General features: G+C 52.7%; 1 protein-coding gene across 1 annotated transcript in view; it reads left to right on the plus strand.

Annotated features, from left to right (window-relative positions):
• Window positions 1–20,815, plus strand: part of SAMD11 (sterile alpha motif domain containing 11) — a gene marked incomplete at both ends in the record, with an annotated part of 83,940 nt that overhangs the window by 12,618 nt on the left and 50,507 nt on the right. The window contains 2 exons of the mRNA XM_082295514.1: window positions 10,886–11,064; window positions 16,651–16,701. Coding sequence (XP_082151640.1) covers window positions 10,886–11,064; window positions 16,651–16,701 — 230 coding nt within the window. The remainder of the gene's footprint in view (window positions 1–10,885; window positions 11,065–16,650; window positions 16,702–20,815) is intronic.

The raw sequence follows: 20,815 nt of genomic DNA on the forward strand, positions 1-20,815 counted from the left end.
AGCCACTCTTACCTCCTGTCCTCAGTAAGCCAGGCTGCAGTTCTCCAGTGAATGAAGGCATGATTAAAATCACACATGCAGTTATTGAAGATTAAAATCTTCCTGATGGGTGGGGAAGGACAGGCCTTCCCCACTACAAAGACCCTTCCCCTGATGCTGTGCTGATGAAATGTCCCAAAGCCTGTCACTCCTTGGGATCTGCTTTGTGTCTCCAGTGGGATTTCTGCCTTCCCCCTCCTGTTCAGAGCTGGGATGATGGCAAAGCCGGCGTGGGGCTGAGCTGGAGCTGCTTTGGGCTCTGGGAAGGGAGTGGTGCTGTCCCTCCAGCCTCCCCTCGTGCTCCGTGCCGCTCCGCAGCCCGAGCTGTGCCTTTGGGTGATGGAAAGCTGTGCCAGGCTCCCAAAAAAAGGCTCTGGGGCTGCCTTGGGAGAGCCAAGCCTTCCCCATCTCGCTGCTGCTCCAGCCCTCCCTCCTGTCTGTCTGTCTGCTCTTGTTTTCTCCTGGTCCCTCAGTCAGGGCTCCCAGATGCCGAGGCGAGGTGGGTTTGCGTTGTACCAAGCTGTGATCCCAGCATGTCCTGTCAGGGCTGCGGCTCCTGGAACAGCCTCAGCCTCCCTTGGTGTTTGCTCTGAGGTGTCAGTGCAGGGCTGTGTGCACAGAAGAGGAGCGTGGAGCCTCTGAACCCTGATTATTTCCATCAGGAGATGCCCTCCTGCCCTCCTGCCCTGCTCCCTCCCTCCCCAGCGGAGTTCTCTGCTCGGAGGAGCCTCCCCAGCGCTGCTGGCACCGAGGGCTGGGAGTGTGAGCCCTGCCTGGCACGGAGCATCTCGGTCTCCCCGAGCTGTGAAAGCTGCCATATGCTGAGGGATGTGCAGGGAGAGAGACTCTTCCCTCTGAGCCTCCCTGGATGTTCTGGCAGTGTTTAATCTGTCGGGGGCTGCTCTGCCACTCACTCTGATCCCAGCAGGGCCGGCGGCTTCCGATCAATAACAGCCTTGATCAGCAAATAATTCCACCTTGATCAGAGAATCCTGGTAATTAGAGCTGGAGAGGAGGCGTGACATCAGCAGGGCTGGGGGCAGGCTGGCATTTCAGGAGGTGCTTTTGGGGCTTTTTGGCTGCTCTTGGAATTCAGTGTGAGCAGGGCTGGGCTGTTCTTGCCCACAGGGACCACTCTGGGTGCTGCATTATCCTCCCTCAGTGTGAAAACCCCTGGTTTAAACATGGAAGAGGTGAGGGAGAAGAGGGGCATGAAGAGAGGAAATGATCCCTTGTAATCTTCTGGGAAAAGAGCTGGAAATGGGGTTCCCCTCATGTCACAGGGCCACAAACACGATGGTGGCTGCTTCCCTCCAAAGAGATTTTGTTTTTTCTTTTTATTGCTTTTGCCACCCTTGTAAGGCCCAGCTGTACCCTACGTACAGCCCAGCAAATCTGTTTTATATTAAGGTGAACTTTGATACATTTTATTAATATCACACTCATTATTTGAATATTTGACTATGCATGGCACATACAAAACTATTCTTTAGCTTGTGCTTTTTTATTTAATTACTTCACATTTATAGAACACGAGCCTGTCGTTGGCTTGTAAGTGCCATGCAGTTAATTAAAAATGCAGTCAAATTCAAAGCTGCCTTTCTGGCCCATCTCAGTCATCCCTGGCTTCACCTCATGGATTACCCACCATGTGTGGGAGTCATTCCAGACGGAAAATTCAGCGAGGAAAAAGCCTCAGGAGCCTGACTTGGAGCCTTCCTGGGTTAACAGTGCAGAGAATTGTACCAAGTTTGTCTGGGAAGAAGAAGGAGGGGGAAAGGGGAGGCACCAGGGGCTGGAGGTTCAGCAGCTCAGGTGGCCCCAACCCTTTCCTTCAGAGCTCTCCCTCTCCGGGAGCCGCTGTGCTGTGACAGCAGGTGAGAGGCAGCAGCTCAGGAGCTCCCAGTGCACATTCCTGGTTCCAAAAGCGCATTCCCAGGGTGAGAAAGGCAGCAGTGGTGCCAGCAGGGAGATCTGCCCGGCAGCCAGGGCTCCTGTGTGGGATCCCTCCTCCCGGGGAGGTGCAGCTCCCCTAATCTCCCTCCCTTATCCCTGTCCCAGCTGCCCTCCTGGGCTCGGTAAATAACACCCGGGAAGCCACAGGGATCAGCCAACAATCAGTGGCCTCCCAAGGGGGCCGAATTTCTTTCCTCCTAAATTCCACCTTGGCAGTCTTTGTGAAAGAATCCACAGTTATTATTCGTTTAACTTGTATTTTTAAATGCTACTCTTGTCTTTTGTTTACCTTCCCGACTCTAAATGTGATTTCAGAGGGGATTTTTCTGGAGTTGCAGCTGGCACCCAGTGTCCAAACAAAGCCAGGCCTCTGCCTCTTGGAGTGCCTGGTGTTGCTTTGCTCTTGCTGTGTTTGGGGATGGCTCACCTGCCCCAGCACAGCGCACAGGGAGATCCAGCTGAGCCTCTGGAAGCATCTGCAGGGATTTGTCCATCTGATCCCTGTTTATTTTAATAGGGCATTTACTTCTCAGGAGCTGTCTCAGACCTGATCTCGTTGTCTCCAGAACTAATGGGTGTAAGAGTTTGACCCTAGTTTGATTTAACCCTTATTTTGGCTGTTTCTCCATCAGAATGTGGGTCTGTGCTGGGTTTGAGTTGGGTTTTGCCTGTGTAGGGATTACACTGTGGAGTTCAGGGGATGTTGTGCTGTGCTCTGACATTTGGATTTTGCTTTTGCTTTGAGCTGGAGTGAGGGAAATCCAGAGAAAGATTCCTGGAGCAGGATCTGTCCATGGCAGGGCTCCCCTGAGCTGGGGACAGGAATTCCTGGAGCAGGATCTCTCCATGCCCTTTCAAGCAGGTGTGGGCACCATCACCTCGGGACTGGGTGTCTGCAGGGAAAACCAAAGCTGTGAACTGGAAGCGGTGACTCCTGCAGGAGGGAGATGCGACGGAAAACGTGCTCAGGGTGGGATTTCACTTTCCCTTTCCCAGCCTCCCCCAGTGCCGATGCTCCCGGGGTGACCCAGAGCTGCTTAGCAGAGCACAAGAGGATCAGGAGGCCTCCGAGGAGTCTGTGTCTGCTGGAGCTGCAGGGGGGGGATTAGGATTGGCACAGTGTAATTGGCAGAGCTTGTGCTTGGCTGGGCTTTTTGTTTTAACAGGCCCAGAAAATCAGCAAGTAAATAATAACTTGGGCCTGCAGTTTGCTGTGCAGCACGTCAGCATGGAAGGGGAGCAGTGCCAGCCACGGCCCCGGCTCCCCTCCTCGGGAGCTCGGCACAGGTGTGTTTTACCTGCAGTTATCCAGGAGAACGCCCATCCAGGGGCTTTCCAAGCCTGGCTCAGCGTCATTCCAGCACGGGAAGGAGCCCCAGCCTGGAGGGGATTACTCGTGCAGGAGAAACCCAAGGTGTTCCCACTGAAAACTGTGTGGGTTTTAGTTGGGTTTTTTGCAGATGTGCTATGATTTAAAGCAGGGAATGGCAGCTGCAGAATGGCCCTCAGCAAACGTCCAAATCCAGCCCCTTCTCTGCAGCAGTTTTGTTTTAAAAATTGAAGGAAACCTCCAAGACTCACAACAAACAGTTGTGGGCACGTTGTGTTACTGTGGGTGTGCGTACAACAGACCGAGGGCTGGGGGCTCTGGGTGGAAGGAGCTGCTGGAATTCCTGCAGGCCGGTGCTGCAGGTGAGAGCGGCTTCGTGCTGCTGTGCCGCGGGTGGGAGTCTCTGTCCATGGTGTCAGTGCTGCTGGAAGCCACCCCCGGCCCCGCGGTCCCAGCTCTGCTTCCCACCCTGGGGAGATTCCTCAGCGCCTGACAGGGGAGACACCATTTCCTGATAAATCGTTTCACCTTTAAAACTTCCCCCTGTTTTACTGCAATTAACTTTGGTTCTGGGTTTTCACTCCCAGGTGAGATTAGGTTCTCTTCACCTTCTCAGAAAACTCTTCCCTCTGGCATTGCTGTTTTTCTTTTTCCCCTTCCAGCTTCTTGTTTTTCATTCTTTTGATGAATTATTTACCTCTCTTGTATTATTATTATTTTTTTAATATTCTCTTTGTGTTCACCTTCAAAACATACAACTCCCAACACTCCCTGCATCATCCCGTGCTCGTTGGGAAGCCACTGTGTGTGTTGGTCGTTCATTTCCCAGCGTTATTTATAAACACAAATGTTGTAAATCGTGTGGTCACGGGCTGGTGCTCCCAACGTGCTGAGCCTGCTGGCTGTGTGTTCCTGGTGTTTCTGGGACTGCAGGGGTTATCCTTTGGGTTTGTTGGTGCACACAGTGTGCCAGGGACCTGTGGTTCTGGTGCTGGGAGTGACCCCAGTGCCGGCAGGACACACCTGAGAGCAGGCAGGGTTGTGCTGGGGCCAGGCAGGATGAGGGCCCTGAGGTGTGAGCCACCTTCCCGGGGCTCTGGGCATCTCCACGGGCTGAAGGCAGCTCTGTCCTTAGCCAGGAACAAGCGAGGGATCCCCCGGCCGAGGGGATCCCCCAGCGGGGCAGCAATTCGGAGCTCCTCAGGCTGGCACTCTCAGCCTCTCTCCCCGTTCGTTAATTCACTCCGTGCTGCAGCTGGGAGCACGTAGTAGCACTCTAAGGAGGCATGTCGAGCAGTTGTTCAGAAGCAGTTAATTTTTTATTGGATTTGAAGTCAGACTTCACGGGCCGAGCCCTCCCCCCCCCCCCCCGAGGGCGGGGGCTGGGGAGCTGCAGGCAGCCGGACTAATTGACTTTCTCTTCTGTGGCCACCCCCAATCAGATTCACCTGAGAAACCTCCCTGGCTCTGCCTCTCTGAGGCCTCCGTCCCTCCTGGCTCAGCCATGGAGAGGAATTAAATTAAGCATCGCCCCCAGCCCTCGGGCTGGTAGCCCCCCCTGCAGACAGACAAACCAGAGTCACTGCGCTGGGTGTCCTTCTCCAGCCCCGTGGTCCCCACACCTGCGGGACTGACCTTCCAAACTCGCTCCAGGCTCTGTCTCCAAAGTCCTTCCCTCATTAGTGGGGATGAAATGTGTGTGTGGAGCTGCTGCTGTGGCTCTGCCTCCCCGGAGGCCAGGGCAGAGCAATCCTGCAGTCCCTGCTCACAAATCACGCCAGGGCACCTCATCCCAGCTGCTTCCCTGGAAGCCTCCCTGACTCCTCCTCCTCTTCCCTCCAAAATAACAGAAGATGACAGAAAGGCCCTGCAGGGTGTCCCCAAAAGCTGTGACGAGCAGGGGATGCTGCCAGCCCTGCCTGGGACACCAGCCCTGGCCTCTGTGCCAGCTCCTTCACCTGCATTATTTGCCTGGCCTTGTGGCTGCCTGATCCCAGGACTGAGTCTCTTCTAAACCAATTTATTCCCATTATTCTGTAGAATTCCTCAGTCTGGTACCGACATTTGCTTCCAGCTGCCACCTCTCTCTGTAGTCAGGGTAAAAATAAAAAACCCAAAACCCTCCAGTTGTGCTTGGAGCCCTTTGCCATCCATCAGCCAGGGGTCACAGTAACTGCAGCTCATATGCTCAGGTCTCGAAACCTGCAGGAAATCAGTCTTTGTTACACGTGAAATAAAGCAGTCTATGGGGAAAATAACCATAAATGTTCATTATTTGTACAGGAAAATCAATTTGTAGGCCAATTGACCAAATAAAGTAATACAATTTGCTGGGAAATCCCCCAGGTGTGGCAGGCAAATCGCAGAGCAGGGATGGAGGCTGAGGTTTGCATAGGGAATGTGGGGTGGGAGGGACGTGGGATGGGACACCAGGCTCGAGAAAAGGAGTGAAACTGCAGAAAAGGGTACAGCCCATCAGGGGAGAGGTACCAGGGAAAGGGGGAGAGGGGCAAATAGCCTTTTTTGGTGGTTTTACATCATTCTGTGTGTGATAGTGAGGAAGGTGCTGTGGGGAGGGGATGGTTTCTGTTCCAGCAGAACTGTGGATGTGGGGAGGAACTCAACGATTCTGTTTGATCTCTGTGAGAGTTGCTCTCTGTGACAGTGAAGACTTAGAGAAAAGAACAAAAAGGCTGCAGCGAGGCCTGGGCCCATCTCCTTTGGGCTGCGTGGAAATCCCAAGGATCTCAAGTGCGTTAAGGGTGTGTCTCCAGAGAGGAAGAAGAGCAGAAGTCAGGTTCCTATTGGGGAAGGGTTTCAGATTCTCTGGAGTCTGTTGGATGTGAAGTGATGAGCCTTTGGAGGGAGGCACTGACACCTGGGCAGTGCTGGACCATTACTCTGCTCTCTCTCTTGTTTTTCTGCCGCTCCAGAGGTGCAGCAGTGAGGTGTGGGAAGAGAAGGGGAAATGTCTGAAAGCATCCACGCCTTTTTGCTCCTTGTCTCTTCACCAGAGAGGAGGAGCAGGCAAGGAAAGAAAAAAGAGAAAAATCTGTAAGTTTTGCCTTTGTTTAGGAGACAGCAACAGTGTTCCACACTCAGCTGGTGTAAGTTGACTTTTGCTCCATCAGAACTGACTTACATTGCCTGAGGACCTGGCTTCACATCTCTGCTTCCTTCTTTGCAACCTCAGGCTGAAAGGGACAAAGTCATTTGATGTGGAAACAGACACAGAAAACAAAGAGCAGGACACTTTTCAGCCTTCTTCCAAAGAGTTTTTGAAAACAGGGAGCTCCAAAGGCCTGATAGATTTTCTATCTTAGACCTACTTCCCTTCAAAGACTGGAAATTCCAATTGGCTTTTCCCAGAAAAGCGTAGCTCTCGCTCTATTAACAAGTCATCCTTTGGGCTTTTTAACTTACTGAGAGATTCTAAATGGGAAATGTTCCCTTCTGTTCACAGATCTTGTTCATCTGTTTCTTTAGGGCTTCACAAAATCACATTGTTAATATTGATGGGAAGAGCTGCAGCTTCCCTTCTGGGCAACTTTCTTTTGGGTTAAAACTTCCATATTTTCTTCAATTATAGCAGGACCCAATTTCCCTGTGCAGCCTCAGCCTCCGCACGTCATCTTCTGCCCCAAAGAGCTTCCAGCACAACCAGGATGAACCCTCTAAAGAGGATGGAGGGACAGGTAGAAGGAAGGCAGGGAACGTGCTGGTGGTGGCTTTTACAGCAGGAGCCGGAGCACGAGGAGGTCGAGGGAGCTGCTTGGGATTACTCAGGGAAGTTGTGGTTTGGAATATCTGGTGTCACTGGGAGGAGATGGTGGATGATAAACCTGCAAGTGGCCAGCTGGCTGGGCTGTGGCTGTGGCTGTGGCTGTGGCTGGCAGGAGCAGGGGAAGGGACACCTCGGGAGCTCTGTTCATTGCTGAGCACTGGGCTGGGAGGTGGGATGAGAGCCTGGCCACCTTCTCCTGCCTGTGACCTCTGCTTGGATGCAGATTCTGGTGAGCTCAGGGCAGCAGAGCTGTGCCTGGGCTGGATTTGCTACTGGAACAGTGGGGCTGGGAGCACACTGGGCTGGAAGGGCTAATGAAGGCCCAGGGGACAGGGCAGGATTATCTTGGAAGGCAACCTGACCCTCTCCGAGGTGTTTACACTAATCACAGCTGAAGGTAAATGCAAACTCTGCCAGTTATTCTACAGGGGGATGTGTGGTCCCCACTGCTGTGTAATTTCCCTAATTAAAGCCATTCCACCAGGTTTATTATTTGGAAAAGCAAAAGAAAAATATCCCAGGCTCTCCGAACCTCCCCCTTTCCTTTTCCCTATCTTTATTATCAATAAAAAGAGAGAGAAAATGCTGTCTGGGCTTGAGGATTTCCTTCACATATGGAAGAGATTTAGAATCCTCCCGCTCCCAGCAGCTCACAAACCTCCCCTCTTACCTCCCCCCAGCATTCCCTGCCTGCTCCCTGTATTTCCCAGCTTTACATATGTAGAAGGGATGCATGGGCTGGTTTCTTCTGCAGGTTTTTTATCCAGTAGTAATTATTTTTGAGGGTTGAATCACAGGCACGTGAATCATCTTGCAAACAGCTTTGATATTTCTACGTGTGAGCCAGTTCTCGGGGCATTTGCATTTCTGTGCCTTTTTTCTGGCCCTGGCCTGGCTGCCCGGTGTCCACAGGGACTGCACCTGCTCATCTGCTTGGGTCACTTCCCGCCAGGATCAGCTGTCCAGGGTTTCACAGGGACTGGCCAAAGCTTTGCTTTCATGTGCATTCTTTTGCTTTTCCTCGCAGCCCTCGGAGCTCTCGGCCTTTCCATGGCTGGGATCAATTAAAGGCTCACCAGGGACTCTCCCAGCGAGGGCTCTTCCCTTCCCTGGCTGCCTCTCGGTGTCACACCAGGGCGTTCAGCTGTTCTGACCCTGCTGCAGCAGCTCCCAGGGCAGGAAACCTTCCCTCCCCTCCCTTCCTGTGTCTCCCCCAAGCCCCGAGCTCTCCGCCCCTCATTCCATCTGCGAGCTCTCCCAGGGCTCTTATGCAACTCCTTGGATTTTGGGATTCTTGGCTGGGAGGACGTGGCTCCAGGGGAGAGCCAGGAGGGGCTGGATGGGTGGGGGGAGGAGGATTTGATTTTGTAACTCTGCTGACCCTACTCAGCCACACAGAGCGGAATTTCCCCCCATCTCTCCAAAAAGGAAGAAATATCCCCAGTGTTCTCCATCTTTCTGATGCTCCTTGCATGGCAGAAGGATCAGGCTTCCAGACTTCTCCACTCCCAGAACCTGCTGCTGTTCCCAAGTTCTTGTTGTTTTGTTTTTTTTTTTTTAATTGCAGCTGCATCTCTGGACTCGGGTAACTGGCACTGGTACCCATCTGATTTTTCCCGGGGAAAGGAAATATTCCTGTCTGTGATTTTTTAGAAACAAAGCCACCCCCCACCCTGACAATACTTTTGAGAGGCAATGAAAGCAATTAATGGTGTCAAAAAACCCTGGGAGGGTGGAGCAGGGAGGGCCGGGCTGACGCAGGAGCGGGGCTGAGTTGTCGGGGGAATGGAGGGTTATTGACTCCAGCTCCAGCTGTGCTTCGTTAGCTGGAGCCATAACCCACAAAATTAATCTTTAACAATGTATGAAGGGAGGGGAGCCCTCGAACACGAGGCTGTTCTGCAGTGCCCTCAACACTCAGCCCTCGCAGAGGCTTTGGAGAATTGCAGAGATGTTTGGTTACACCAATTAAAGGGAGGAAAAGGGATGTTCTGCTCCCCATCCAAGGGCTGGGGAAATCCTTGTGTTGGGAGAGGAGGGTGCAACCTCCAAGAGGTTTCCTGAGCTGAATCAGTGTTGGGAAACACCTTTGGCTCCTCTCTGGTGTTGATTGGGGTTGTTGGAGGCTTCCTGGGCCATAATTCTGTATCAACACCTGCCCTGCCTGGCTGTTCCCCCCCAGGGGTGTCTGGAGAGAAGCTCCTCACTGGGGACGTCCTGGGCGTGTTCTGGAGAGGTTTGTGTGTTTGCAGCTTGGACCAGAGCCCTTCCAAATCAATGGCAAAACAATTGATTTTGGAGGATGTTCTGGGCCAGGCTTCTGGCTACCTTTGTGCTTAATTTGAAAGTGATGTGTATCTGCTGGTGGATTCCTCTAAACAGATTAGGGAAGTGCAATTGATTCCAAACGGGCTATAGATGAGTATAAAAGGCAAAATTGATTGGCTCAGTCTATTTGAATTTTCTGGGGACAGAGGGATGTAGGAAATAAAGAAATAAAACGCCCCAAATCTGAGGGTAAAAATACAGCGCAAACAGGACTTCTAAAATTGCATTGCTGGGGATGGAATTCTGGGATTTACAAGGAATAGCCCTGGAACTTCTCCCCTTTTGGCTGAGTTTGCTTCTGTTCCTGAGGTGGCTTTGGGCAGAGGCTGTACTTGGGGCACATTTTCTGTCTGCACAGAGCAGGAGAGGGGCAGGACTGGAAAAACACCTTGAACGCAAAAAGCATTTGAAGGCAGGAGATGCAGAGTTCATAAAGTGCATGGTTTTCCCCACATTTTCCCATTTTTGTGCCCTTCTTGGCCCACTGCTCTCCTCTCCCCTGGGTGCTGCTGCTCACAGCCAGCTGTGCTTGGCTGGGACCTGCAGCTCAGTGGGAAAAGCCAGTGTGGCTCCTTGGGGTGATGCCTTCCAGATGGGTTTAGCTCGTTATCACAGCGATTAGGGCTGCCCTTAATGACCACAACTGGAATTTATAGACAGAGGTAAACAAGTTTTTGTTTGGTATTTGTGTAAAGTTCTTAATTTGTTTAATTAAAAAAACATGGGCTCTTCTATCAGTGTTCCTCCCCTGCAGAGAGCCTGACTGGCTTTCCCAGGACTTCTGCCTTTTGCCAGCTTTATCTGGAAAGTGGAGATCAATTTTTTTCAGAGAAGCTGTTATTATTTAAGTGTTCCTGTGCATTTTTTGGCCCTGTTTCACACACCTTTCTCCTCGTCCAGAGGACGTGCACCCCTTTCTGGGGTTCCCTTCCCAGTATCATGGTTTTGTTGGCTAAAATTACAGATTCTGTGGGGCAGTGGCACTGCAGCCTGCCTGGTTTCCAGTGTGTTCCCTGGTGTCACAGGAGCCTGCTGCTGGCTGGCACAGGCAGGTGTCCCTTTACAGCCCTGGGTCATCTGGGTCATGACTTCCCTGGGCTACTGGCAGAGCTTTAATTGAATGGTGATGTGCAGATATTTGGTAGGAAATACTCTGGAGATGGAGACTGGTGCCTGATTCTGCTGCCACCTCCTTCCTTTTGGTGTGGATGAGATGCAGGCTGGGAGTGAAAGGGTAGGAGAGGCTGGAAGTGCATGGCTTGGGTAGAAGTGGAAGAGTTGGATACAGAAGTGCCTCTGCTGGAAAGTCCTTTGCAGAGTGAATGAACAGGGCAAAGTGTGGGCCCTGCAGGGACTGACAGCTTCGGAGAGGAGCTCCTTGGGTCCGAGATTCCTCACCAAATTCTTGTTGTCTTCTCTTTCCCTCTCCCCATCCCAACCCATCGCAGAACCGGGGCCGCCTGGCAGAGAAGAGGACGATCCCCCTGCCCCCCACCAGGATCCCCAAGAAAGAGCTGAGCTCGATTTTCTCACACAGTGAGGACAGCGAGGAGAGCGACAAGAGCAATGGTCAGCACCCCGAAGTGAAGCAGGAGGAGGATCTGCACATCAGTATCATGAAAAGAAGGTACTGCCCTGTCCGTGCTGGAGTGTGGGGGCAAAGACACAGAAGCTGGGCAGAGCCTTGGGGAGGCAGTGCTGCCCCAGGGAGTCACCCCCAGGGGCTGAAACCACCCTGCAAATGCCACAGTTCAGCTCACAAAGGGCAGCTGGGGGGGGTATTTTCACTTACTCGTGTTGGGAGTGAGTGAGGCTCTGTGTGGCCTTGAGTTTGCACTGAAGGGTCTGGATTTGCACATTGTCAGTTGTGCCTCACTCCCTGCCCAGGGCTCTGTGTCTTTGTGGCCAAGGAGCTGCACAACCAAGGAATCGTCTGTGGGCTTATCCACAGAGGTGTGGGGGCCCCAAATCCTGCCTTCTGCTTTCAGTTGTGCTCAAATTCTGGTGTCATTTAAATTGAGGGGAATTGAGTGTTGGGGAGCAGAGTTTAGGAAGGGGTAGCAGCAAGGTGTGGGGTCCTGTGTTTGATTACAGAGCATCCTGAGAGCCTCTAGGAGTGAGGGAGAAGTGATGGAGTTGCAGGAGGGAGGAGTAACTGCTTGATTTTGATCCTGTTTTTCCCAGTGCCATAAACATTCATCCTGGAATTCCGCAGACTTAGAGGAAGAGGAGAAAGGATTGTCTTGAGTTAGGTCCTGGTAACTGACCTGGCCTCTCCTGTGAGGCCTCAGTGCCCACAATATTCAGCTGCAAAATTCTGGGTTCTCTCACTCCGCTGAAAAACCAGGACTTGCAGAAAATCTGTAACTCCAGGAAAATAAACCCCTAAAGGCACCGTGCCTCAGCCTCCCGTGCAGATCCTTGCACCTCATCTCGGTTGTCATCTCCCTCTGATGCATTCCGGGGCTCAGATCCTGAGACAAGCCCTATAAAAACAGAGAAGAGGGAACTGAAGGCCTGTAATTGCTTTCCTGGTGTTTTATGTGTTCCTTGCCTGGGAGTAGATCAGCTTTTCCCCCTTACCTCCGACAGATGCTGGTACCCTCAGCAGCTGAGGGCTTGGAGCAGGGAGACAAAAGAGCAACCAGCTCTTCCCATAAAACCCTCCTGTAATTAAAGCCTGGGTTTATCATTGCAGCTGTCCAGGAGCCGTGTTCCAGGGTTATCTGCTGGAAATGGAAAGGTGTTTGGGGAATGGATCTGGGCTGTGCCCGTGCTCGGGGCCACAGAGCACAGGGAACCCTCCTAATCAGTTCTGGTGAACTGCCCGCTTCTCCTGCCCCCTTTAATTATGCTTTTAATGCTGCGAAATTACAGTGCTAGATTGTCTCATTAGGAGGGAGAGCAGCATGATAACTCCATAATTGATAATGCTGGGCCCCCCAAATATAAAGTGCTCTTATCTTAAATCTTTAATTACTGTAATTGCTTTGCTTTGTTTATTAGGAAATGAAGGAAAAATGTTTGGCAGTCCTTAGGCAATGATCCCCCAGCTCTCCATCAGTTTGTCTGGAGGTCTCTTGGTTAAGCTTTATTTCCTTGGAGGAGAGCAGCGTTCTTCCCGGCTGGGTTAGACTCTCACTGCTTTTGTACAGTTGTTCTTTTCCTTCTCCTGGGAGCTCTGCTGCAGTGTGGGGGGAAAGCTGGAACTGTGGGGCAAATGGAGCAGGCAGGATTCCTGTGAGTGCAGCAATAAGGGAAGAAAGAGGAATTCAGTGCTCAGTGCCCAGGCAGGGACCATCTACTGCTCCCACCCCCAGCACTCCCAAACATTTTGTCCCTTGGACAGGGGTCCCCCAGCCCCCCTGTTGCAAAGAGGGGGAGACTGGGCACTCCAGCTTCTCCAGAGCCATAGTGGGGAGCAGCCTGCCCCCCTCGTGCTGGCCCTGGTGGCCGGGGTGGCTCTGGGGACAGCAGCAGCACAAAGGCGCCGCAGCCCAGACACGACAGCTGGGCCCGGCAGGGACTGTGCCCCATCTGCTGCTGCCCTAATTCACCTGTTGTGTCCTCCCCCAGGGGCCAGGGCTTTGCTGGCCCCCACTGAGAGCAGAAATAGGTTAAACTGGGATGGGAAAACAAGGCCAGGCCTCAGCAAACCTGTGCTTTCCTCCTGCTGCCCTGGACGTGCCCCCTGCACAGGCACTATGAGCACCTGCATCACTGCTTTCAGCACTTGGCCTCTTCCTTTTTCTCCTGTTCCCAATTCCATTTGTGGTGTTTCCTTCCACTGCTGGCACAAGGGAGGTTTCCTGCTGCTCTGAGGGCTGGGCACTGGAGGAGGAAAGACTCTGGGGATTAGAACAGGAGTTGGAAATTTGCTGGCTGGTCCCTCAGCTCAGCCTTGGACAGCAGGTTCCTCTGTGATGCTGGGCATTGCCCGTGGCCTTCAGAGGAGATGTGAGGCAGAGAGAACCTTCCCTGTCCTGTTCCTGCAGCCCTGGGAAGGGGCAGGGACCCGCTGCTCCCACCTGAGCCAGAGCATTCAGCTCATGCCAGCTGATCCCAGCTCCTTCCTGAAGTGTCCCTGTGCTGGGAGACTGCAGCACTCAGCTCTGGAGGTTGTTGGGACGGTGCTGGAGGAAAATCCTTTTCCTTTCTCTCAGATTCCAGCTTCCTGGAAATCCTGCTCCTTTGCAGCGCTGCCTACAAGCAGCAGTTGTGTTGCTGAACTCCCAGGTCTGGTTAAGCTGTCCTGACTCTCTGCTTCTCTGTTTCTCTGGCTGTGAGCATCGTTTTTGCTGTTTGGGGAGAAGGATGGCGTCAGTATTGGGCATTTCTGTGTCAGTGCCACCTGTGCAGTTCTTTCAGTCACAGTAATACCGGCAGAGCTGCACTGGTGCAGTGAGCATGGAGCAGAATTCAGGCAGAAACTTTGCCTTCAGGAAGCCTTTTTCTTTTCTCACAGACTATTGACCAAGCTGCCTGTCCCCAACAAGCTGAAGTAAAATTTTGGCCAGTCTTGGCTTTTGTTATTGCCCTCTGGATTATCCCAGACACCAAACAAGGGAAGTGGTGGAGTCACCATCCCTGGAAGTGCTCAAGGAACACATGGATGTGGCACTTGTGGACACAGTTTAGTGGTGAACGTGGTGGATTAAAAGTTGGACTGGATGAGCTTAGAGGGCTTTTCCAAGCCTAATGATTCTGTAATTCTAAATTAGACTCTACAAATTCCATCCCTCTGCAGTAGTTTGGGAAGCTTTAACTTCCTTCCCCTCACAGGGAGATTCCACCCAGCCCTGATAAATGCATTACCTCAGCCTGGGAGCTTTTCCACCCCCAGGTGCAAACTGCCTGTCAGGATCTCCGTGATGTTATCCCAGGAACCTCCGGGCAGATAAAAGCCAGGGGAGCCAGGTAGGAAGGCTCAGCTTTACCAGCAAGATCCTCACATGCTGCTGGATTTAAGCCCAGCATTATCTTGTGGGTTCATGCATTTAATTCCTGTTTTAAAGAGTGGCCTCTTCCATTGGTGTGGGAGGGGAGGGAAAGAAGAGAAGTGCAGTAACAGCATCTGAGATAGAACAGGGTGGGTCAGGAGCAGCTTTGTCCAAGCCCCCAGCAACGTGGGAAGGTGTGGCTGAGAGTAAAGCTCAAACACCTGCTCAGAGTGCTGGGAAGGTGTCATTGACCTAATGGGGACTTGGATTTGAGGGGAAGGGAGGGGGGAAACGGCCACTCCCTTCCCAGGGATGCTGCAGGGTAAAATATCACACACAGCGAGAAATCCCTTCTTGCCCAGGAAGGAGATGTGAGAGAGCAGAAAAGGTGAAGTGTAAGAAGGGAAGGAAACGAGCTCCTGCCCCACAAGTGCTCTTGGCAGCTCTGCCCATCTCCTTGGGCCTGACCCTTGCAGCAGCAATTCCGTACTGGAGACCAACCCAGATGCCCCAAGTGCCAGTCTCCTGCTGCAATTGTCAGGTTGTCCTTCCAGGAACCATGGATGAGATTCCCTGAATCCCTGTTCCCTCCCTGCTCAGCCTTCTGGGTGCTGACGTGGATACAGGGAGAGTGTGGAAGCTGAGGCAGGGATAACTGGGAAGAGCAGGGAGGAGAGAGGATCCAGCTCTGTCCACCCAGCCGGGCATCCGGAGAGTGGCACCTGCCAGGACACGTGCCCTGCAGCCCTGGGATTGCCCTGTTTGTGTCCTGTGTTCCAGGGCACGCTGAGTGCCATGGGGTCCTGGTGCTGGTTGAAGAGAAATCCTTAATTCACCTTCACCAGCTCTGTCCCTGCAGGGCAGGCAGCTGAACCAGAGCACGTGGGCACAACCTTGGCAATATTCTCTTCTCTCCTCTCTCCTCTCTCCTCTCTCTTCTCTCCTCTCTGTTCTCTCTTCTCTCCTCTCTGTTCTCTCTTCTCTTCTCTTTTCCTTTGCCTGTGCTGGAAAATGGGGAGGTTCAGACCTTCTCCCCCCATAGAAAGAGCTGACCTTGTGATTCAGTGGGAGTAGGAAGGGGCAGCTGTGGGTCAGAGCTGGTGCTGTTTCCTGGCACAGTTCACAGCCCCTGCCCACCAGAGCACAGGTTCTCTCTCACTCCAGCAGGTTTGGGATGAGGCTCCTCCTGCTCTGCAGCCACAGCTGCTTTTCCTGCCGAGGGCAGGGCAGGAGGGGCTGCTCCAGACGTGCAGAAGTGCCTTTGGCTTTCTGATCTCTGCAGCCTTTCGGGGACCTGCACCTGCAGGAGCTGATGTGAGCCCCAGCCAGGAGCCAGCACAGCCAGCAGAGGGTCCCTGGCAGGCACTGGCAGCCCTGGAGGGGGTTTGTGTGAGGACACAGCCCTGCTGCCAGGCTGCTCTCGGGGGCTGGGGCTGTCATCCATCACAGTGACACAGGGACACGGCCTGGGCACAGCCCTCCCTGAGCTGGGGACAGCAGAGCTCCAGAGGGGACACCCAGCACAGAGGTCAAGCACTGCCTCACCCCTGGGGTGCTGGGGAGGCTGTCTGGGGCTGAGGGGAGAAAAAAACCCATCAAAACCCCAACCCCCCCCAGCTGCTCTGCCTTAATTTAGGATATTGTTCATCCCAGCCTGCTACTCCTGCCTGTCACAGGCAGAGTGACAGAACACGCCAAGTTAATTTCTGAGGTGGGAAATTGCTGATAATTTATTTCCAGCTGGGGAGGGAACACGGTGCAGACACGTTTGGGGGTTCTGCCTCCTCTGCACGGGGCCTGGGAGCTGAGACAGCACCCTGCAGCCCCTGCAGCGCTCAGGGAGAGGGGGTGCAGCAGGAGAGGGTCAGGATGCAGCAGGAGAGGGTCTGGATGGAGCAGGAGAGGGTCTGGATGCGGCAGGAGAGGGTCTGGATGGAGCAGGAGAGGGTCTGGATGCGGCAGGAGAGGGTCAGGATGCAGCAGGAGAGGGTCTGGATGCTGCAGGAGAGGGTCAGGATGGAGCAGGAGAGGGTCAGGATGGAGCAGGAGAGGGTCAGGATGCAGCAGGAGAGGGCCAGGATGGAACAAGGAAAGGATCTCTCAGTGCTGAGCAGCTCCTGGGTCCTGCTGTGGACTCAGAGCTCCAAGTGGGGCTGGACAAGGCAGGAATTGGGGCTGAGGGGCTGTGGGGGTCCCCAGGGGGAAGCAGGGTTTGAGGGGCAGGAGATGAGCGCTGAGCCTGTGCCATTGACCTCTCTTTTGTTTGTTGACAGGATTCACACCCACTGGGATTTAAACATCTCCTTCCGAGAGACCTCTTGCAGGTACCATTTTGGGGCACCTCTCTGTATGGTAGGCTGAGAGTTTCTGCTTTGTTACTGGATGCTGGAGGATGGGAATGAATGTTGCTGTCAGTGCTGGGGGGTTTTCCTTCCTCCCTTTGTTCCTCCTTCTCCCCTTCCCACACACCCTCTCTTTTGTTTTCATTTTGGGGGAGTTGGGGGGTAAACAGTCCCTTTTACACTGGAAGAGAGAATTGATGAGACTTGTAAAGAAAGCCCAGTTTTGGTGTGTTCACTCTGGTCCTGAGAAGGTGGGAATTCATAAATTGAAGGTGGGAATTCATAAATTGAAGCTCATTGTTGCAAACATGAATATTCCCCTGTGGCCTCTGGTTCAGGTGATACCCTGGGCTTGGTGCATTATCTCCACGTGCTGCCAGCACTCACAAACTCTTCTAATCCTTTAAAAATCCAGCTGCAGAAACTTGTGCTAAAAACTGGGATTTGGAAAGGTCTCTTTCATCCTGGACTGCCAGATCGGGATGCAGCCCTTGAGCTGTAGAAAACGGCTCCTTTTCTAGAATGAGAACAATAAACCTGAGCAGCTGTGAAGCCTCTCAGGGAGGAGAAAGCAGAGACCAGGAGGAGGCAGATGAGGGCAGAGCAGTGCAGAGTGAGGGTCTGTGAGTGCTCCATCCACGCTCTGGAATTTGGGATCTGCTCCGTGGGATCTGCTGGCACAGAGCAGCCCAGTCAGAACCTGCTTGGTTCGAGATGGAAAAGGGAAAATGCTACTGCTGCTGGAGCAGAGGGCCATGTCCATGTCTTTCACTGAGCACTGGAGTGTCAATAAACCTTGGCCATGGCAGTGGAGGTGGGAAATCCCTGTGGACTCACGCTCCAGCAGGGACCAGTGAGCGCAGAGGAATTCTCTGGTATTTCCCTAAGCACAGACTGTGGCTCTGAACCATCAACTGCCATGATTTGTGAATTCTCCAGCGTTAAGAGCACAAACCCCACCCCACAGTGGGTGGTGCAGCAGGCCCAGCTCAGCCAGCACCCATAAAACCAGGTTTTTGAAAGGCAGCCCTTAGAATAAAACCCCTGGTCTGCTGCTCGAAGCTTTTGGGATTCTCAAATACAAAAGGATGGATTCCTTCCAGGCAGACCCTTTCATGATAAATATCAGCCCAGAGCAGAGTTTTATGGCTGAGTTATAAACTCCTAAAAGGCAGAGGTTTGGGATGGAAGTGCTGACAGTGCCTTAATTAATGGCCCTGTGAGCAATGATTCTGCACAATGGCAGCTGAGGGTGCCAGCACCTTTGGAAATTAAAATCCCCATCTTAAAAAGAATAATTCTGAACTTGCAATGCACAGAATAAAATAATGGTCTGATTTTTATGGCAAATGCATTTCCTGGGCTTCCTCAACTTGGCTGTTCCCTTCAGTTTAGCTCTGTCCTGGAAGGAACCTCAGTAATTCCCCTTGGGAACAGAAGTTTTGCTTTTCCTGATGAGTCCAGCTGTCAAAAGTTGCCCATCCAGCCCATTTAGAAGGAAAAAACCTGTTATGTTGTGTGGCAAAAGAAGGATTTTGTGATTATATGGCAGTACAGAAGAAGATTTTACATATTTGAGGGGCCCAGATTGCCACACAGCCCTGTAAAACAGATCTCAAATCTACCATGGGCTGGCAGAAAGGTTGAGCTGACCTTTTTTATCAGTGCCCTGCACGGCTGAGCAGGGGGAATTTCGTGGGTCATCCCCAGACTGTGGCAGGAGATCCCTGAGATGCCCCAGGGTGCACAAAGCCACCACAGAACCTGAAATCAGGCAGGGCTGGCAGCTGCCCCCTGAATTTCCCTCCCCCTTTGCCACCAGTTTGTCTTTGATCTTCCTTTCAAGTTGTCAGAGGCTACCTGGATCCATTGGATTCAGCCACCTCAGGATTGCTGGAGGCACTGCCCTGGATAAAAAGCCATTTAATTGGGGACAAATCATTGCCTAGACAAAGAACCAGAGACTGAGGATCAGGCAATTGTCCTGGAAGGGAGATTGGGATCTCTCTGTGCCTTGCCAGGTGCTTTGCTCCTTTCCCTTTTAAGCTTTGAAGTCGGTACAGGTTTGGGTTTATGTTTACAGCTCGTTTTCCTCCAGAATTTCCTGTTTAAGGTTGAACTCTCTCGTATGGACTCACTGTGCCTGGAATAATTGGCTGAAATGTGATCAGTGAGTGATGCTCTGCTTTTATTTCAAGCTAAGCCTGTCCAGTTTTGAAACACAAAGGTTCAGAGCTGGTCTCTGCCCCTCTCAGCACCCAGGCAGGATCACCCTGATGAGGGGAGGCATCTCATGGAGATAAACCGGGCAATAAAGAGGAGTTGTGGGCAGGAAAAGGATTTTCCTTCCCTTTGTTGCCACCTGATGTCTTGAGGGAGCTGCAGGGAGGGGAGTGAGCAGCAGATACGAGGCCAGGGTGTGTTACTGCCTCGTCCTGGTGCAGCTCAGGGTGGGATAGCTCTGGGAATTTCAGGACACCCTCATTGCAGTGAAGCCATCCCCATTTCCAGGGCTGTTTGCTGCTGCCCTGGTTAAAGAGGGGCTGGCAGGAAAGGGAGGTGGGTTTGATTTGATTAAAGCTGTGCAAAGACAAAGAGCAGGGCAGAGAACTGAGGCACATCGGGACATTGAGCACAGGAGTGAGTTCTGCAGGACATCCCAGGCAGGATTTCTGCCCCCAGAGTCCTGCACTGCAGTAAAACACGGACAGAGAGGAGGCAGGAGGGTGGGGGAGAGTCCCTTCACTGCCAGAGGGACAAAAAGCCTCTGGAGGGGACACTCCAAGCTGCCTGGGCCTGCCAGGGAATGCTGTACCCAGGTATATCCCACGTGAAGGCTGCATAAGGAGAGGGAAGGAAAACAAAGGCAGCATTTGCCCAGAGCAAATAAAATGCATTTAACAGCCAGAGGTTAAACAGAGATTTCCAAGGTACTGAACCAGCATTCCCAGTTGGACCCCACGGGGTTGGGATGTGGTTTAGACAGGAGACATTTGGCCAAGAGCCTGTGTGTCCCTGTGCATGTGGACACGTGTGGTTAAATCTGAATAAAATGCCCTTTTTGGGCCGTGATTTAAGCCAGGCACAAACTCTCCCTCAGCCAGAACTGGGTTTAAGCAGCCGTGCTCAAAGTGGAGTGTTGGATGTGCAGGCTGGGTGGGTCTGGTGTAGCTGCAGCCCTTAGGAAATGGATTTAAGCGGGAATGGAACAGGGGAGGCAGGAGGAAAAAGAACACAAGTCAGGCTGAGGGGACTGAGGAGATGCAGAATACCTGGGAAATGAGATGGGAGAAGCAAACAAAAGGGGAAATCAGTGATTGAGCTCCTTCCTTTGGAAAGACACCCCGGGAGAGGAAAGGACAGCAGGGGAGGATTGAAAAGCAGCTGTTTGTGAAGGTGTCAAGGCTGCTCCTGAGTCAGCAGAGAGCTCTGCTGTGCCACACAGGTGACGTTCTCGAGTGCCACAGCACCCTGCTGCTCTGCCCTGCCCTTTCAGGATTGATAGGGGATGCCTTTGGGGCTGGCTTTTTTTTTTTTTTTTTTTTTCCTAGTAAGCTTTTGCCTTCTAATCTCCGAGAGCTGAAGCAGCTGAAGGGTCGGAGGAAGTTTTTAGCAGCTGGAGGCTGAATGTGACCCCTGAGCAGCCTCAGCCTTCAGCAGGTGCTGCTGCCAGAGCTGGGCTTTGTCAGAGGAGAGCCTTGGAGCTACAGCAGGGAACCCAGGCAGTGGCACAGGGACCAGAGTGTCCCCAAATGGGGATCTGCCCTCACCCTCTGGCAGTCCCCATTCCTCTCATGGTCCCAGCTGGAAGAGCTGATGTTGAGCTGAACGAGGTGGGTTTTGCCCATCAGATAAATAAATTCAGGGCGGAGGAGACTGGGGAGATCCCGACTGTGTGTGACCTGCAGAGCTGTTCCCAGAACTCCTGGGGACTCTGGGGGATGATTAAAGCTGGTTCTTGACTCTATGGAAAGCTCTAAAAGTCTCCAGTGAGACACCATGGATGTGTCAGCCTGGTATGGGGAGGGCATTTATTCAGCATCAGGCTGCATTCAGCCCATCCAGAGATTTCTGCTCTGGGTTTGGGGAATGGGCT

This window comes from Coloeus monedula, assembly GCF_965178545.1.
Source record: "Coloeus monedula genome assembly, chromosome: 22".
NCBI lineage: Eukaryota > Metazoa > Chordata > Aves > Passeriformes > Corvidae > Coloeus > Coloeus monedula.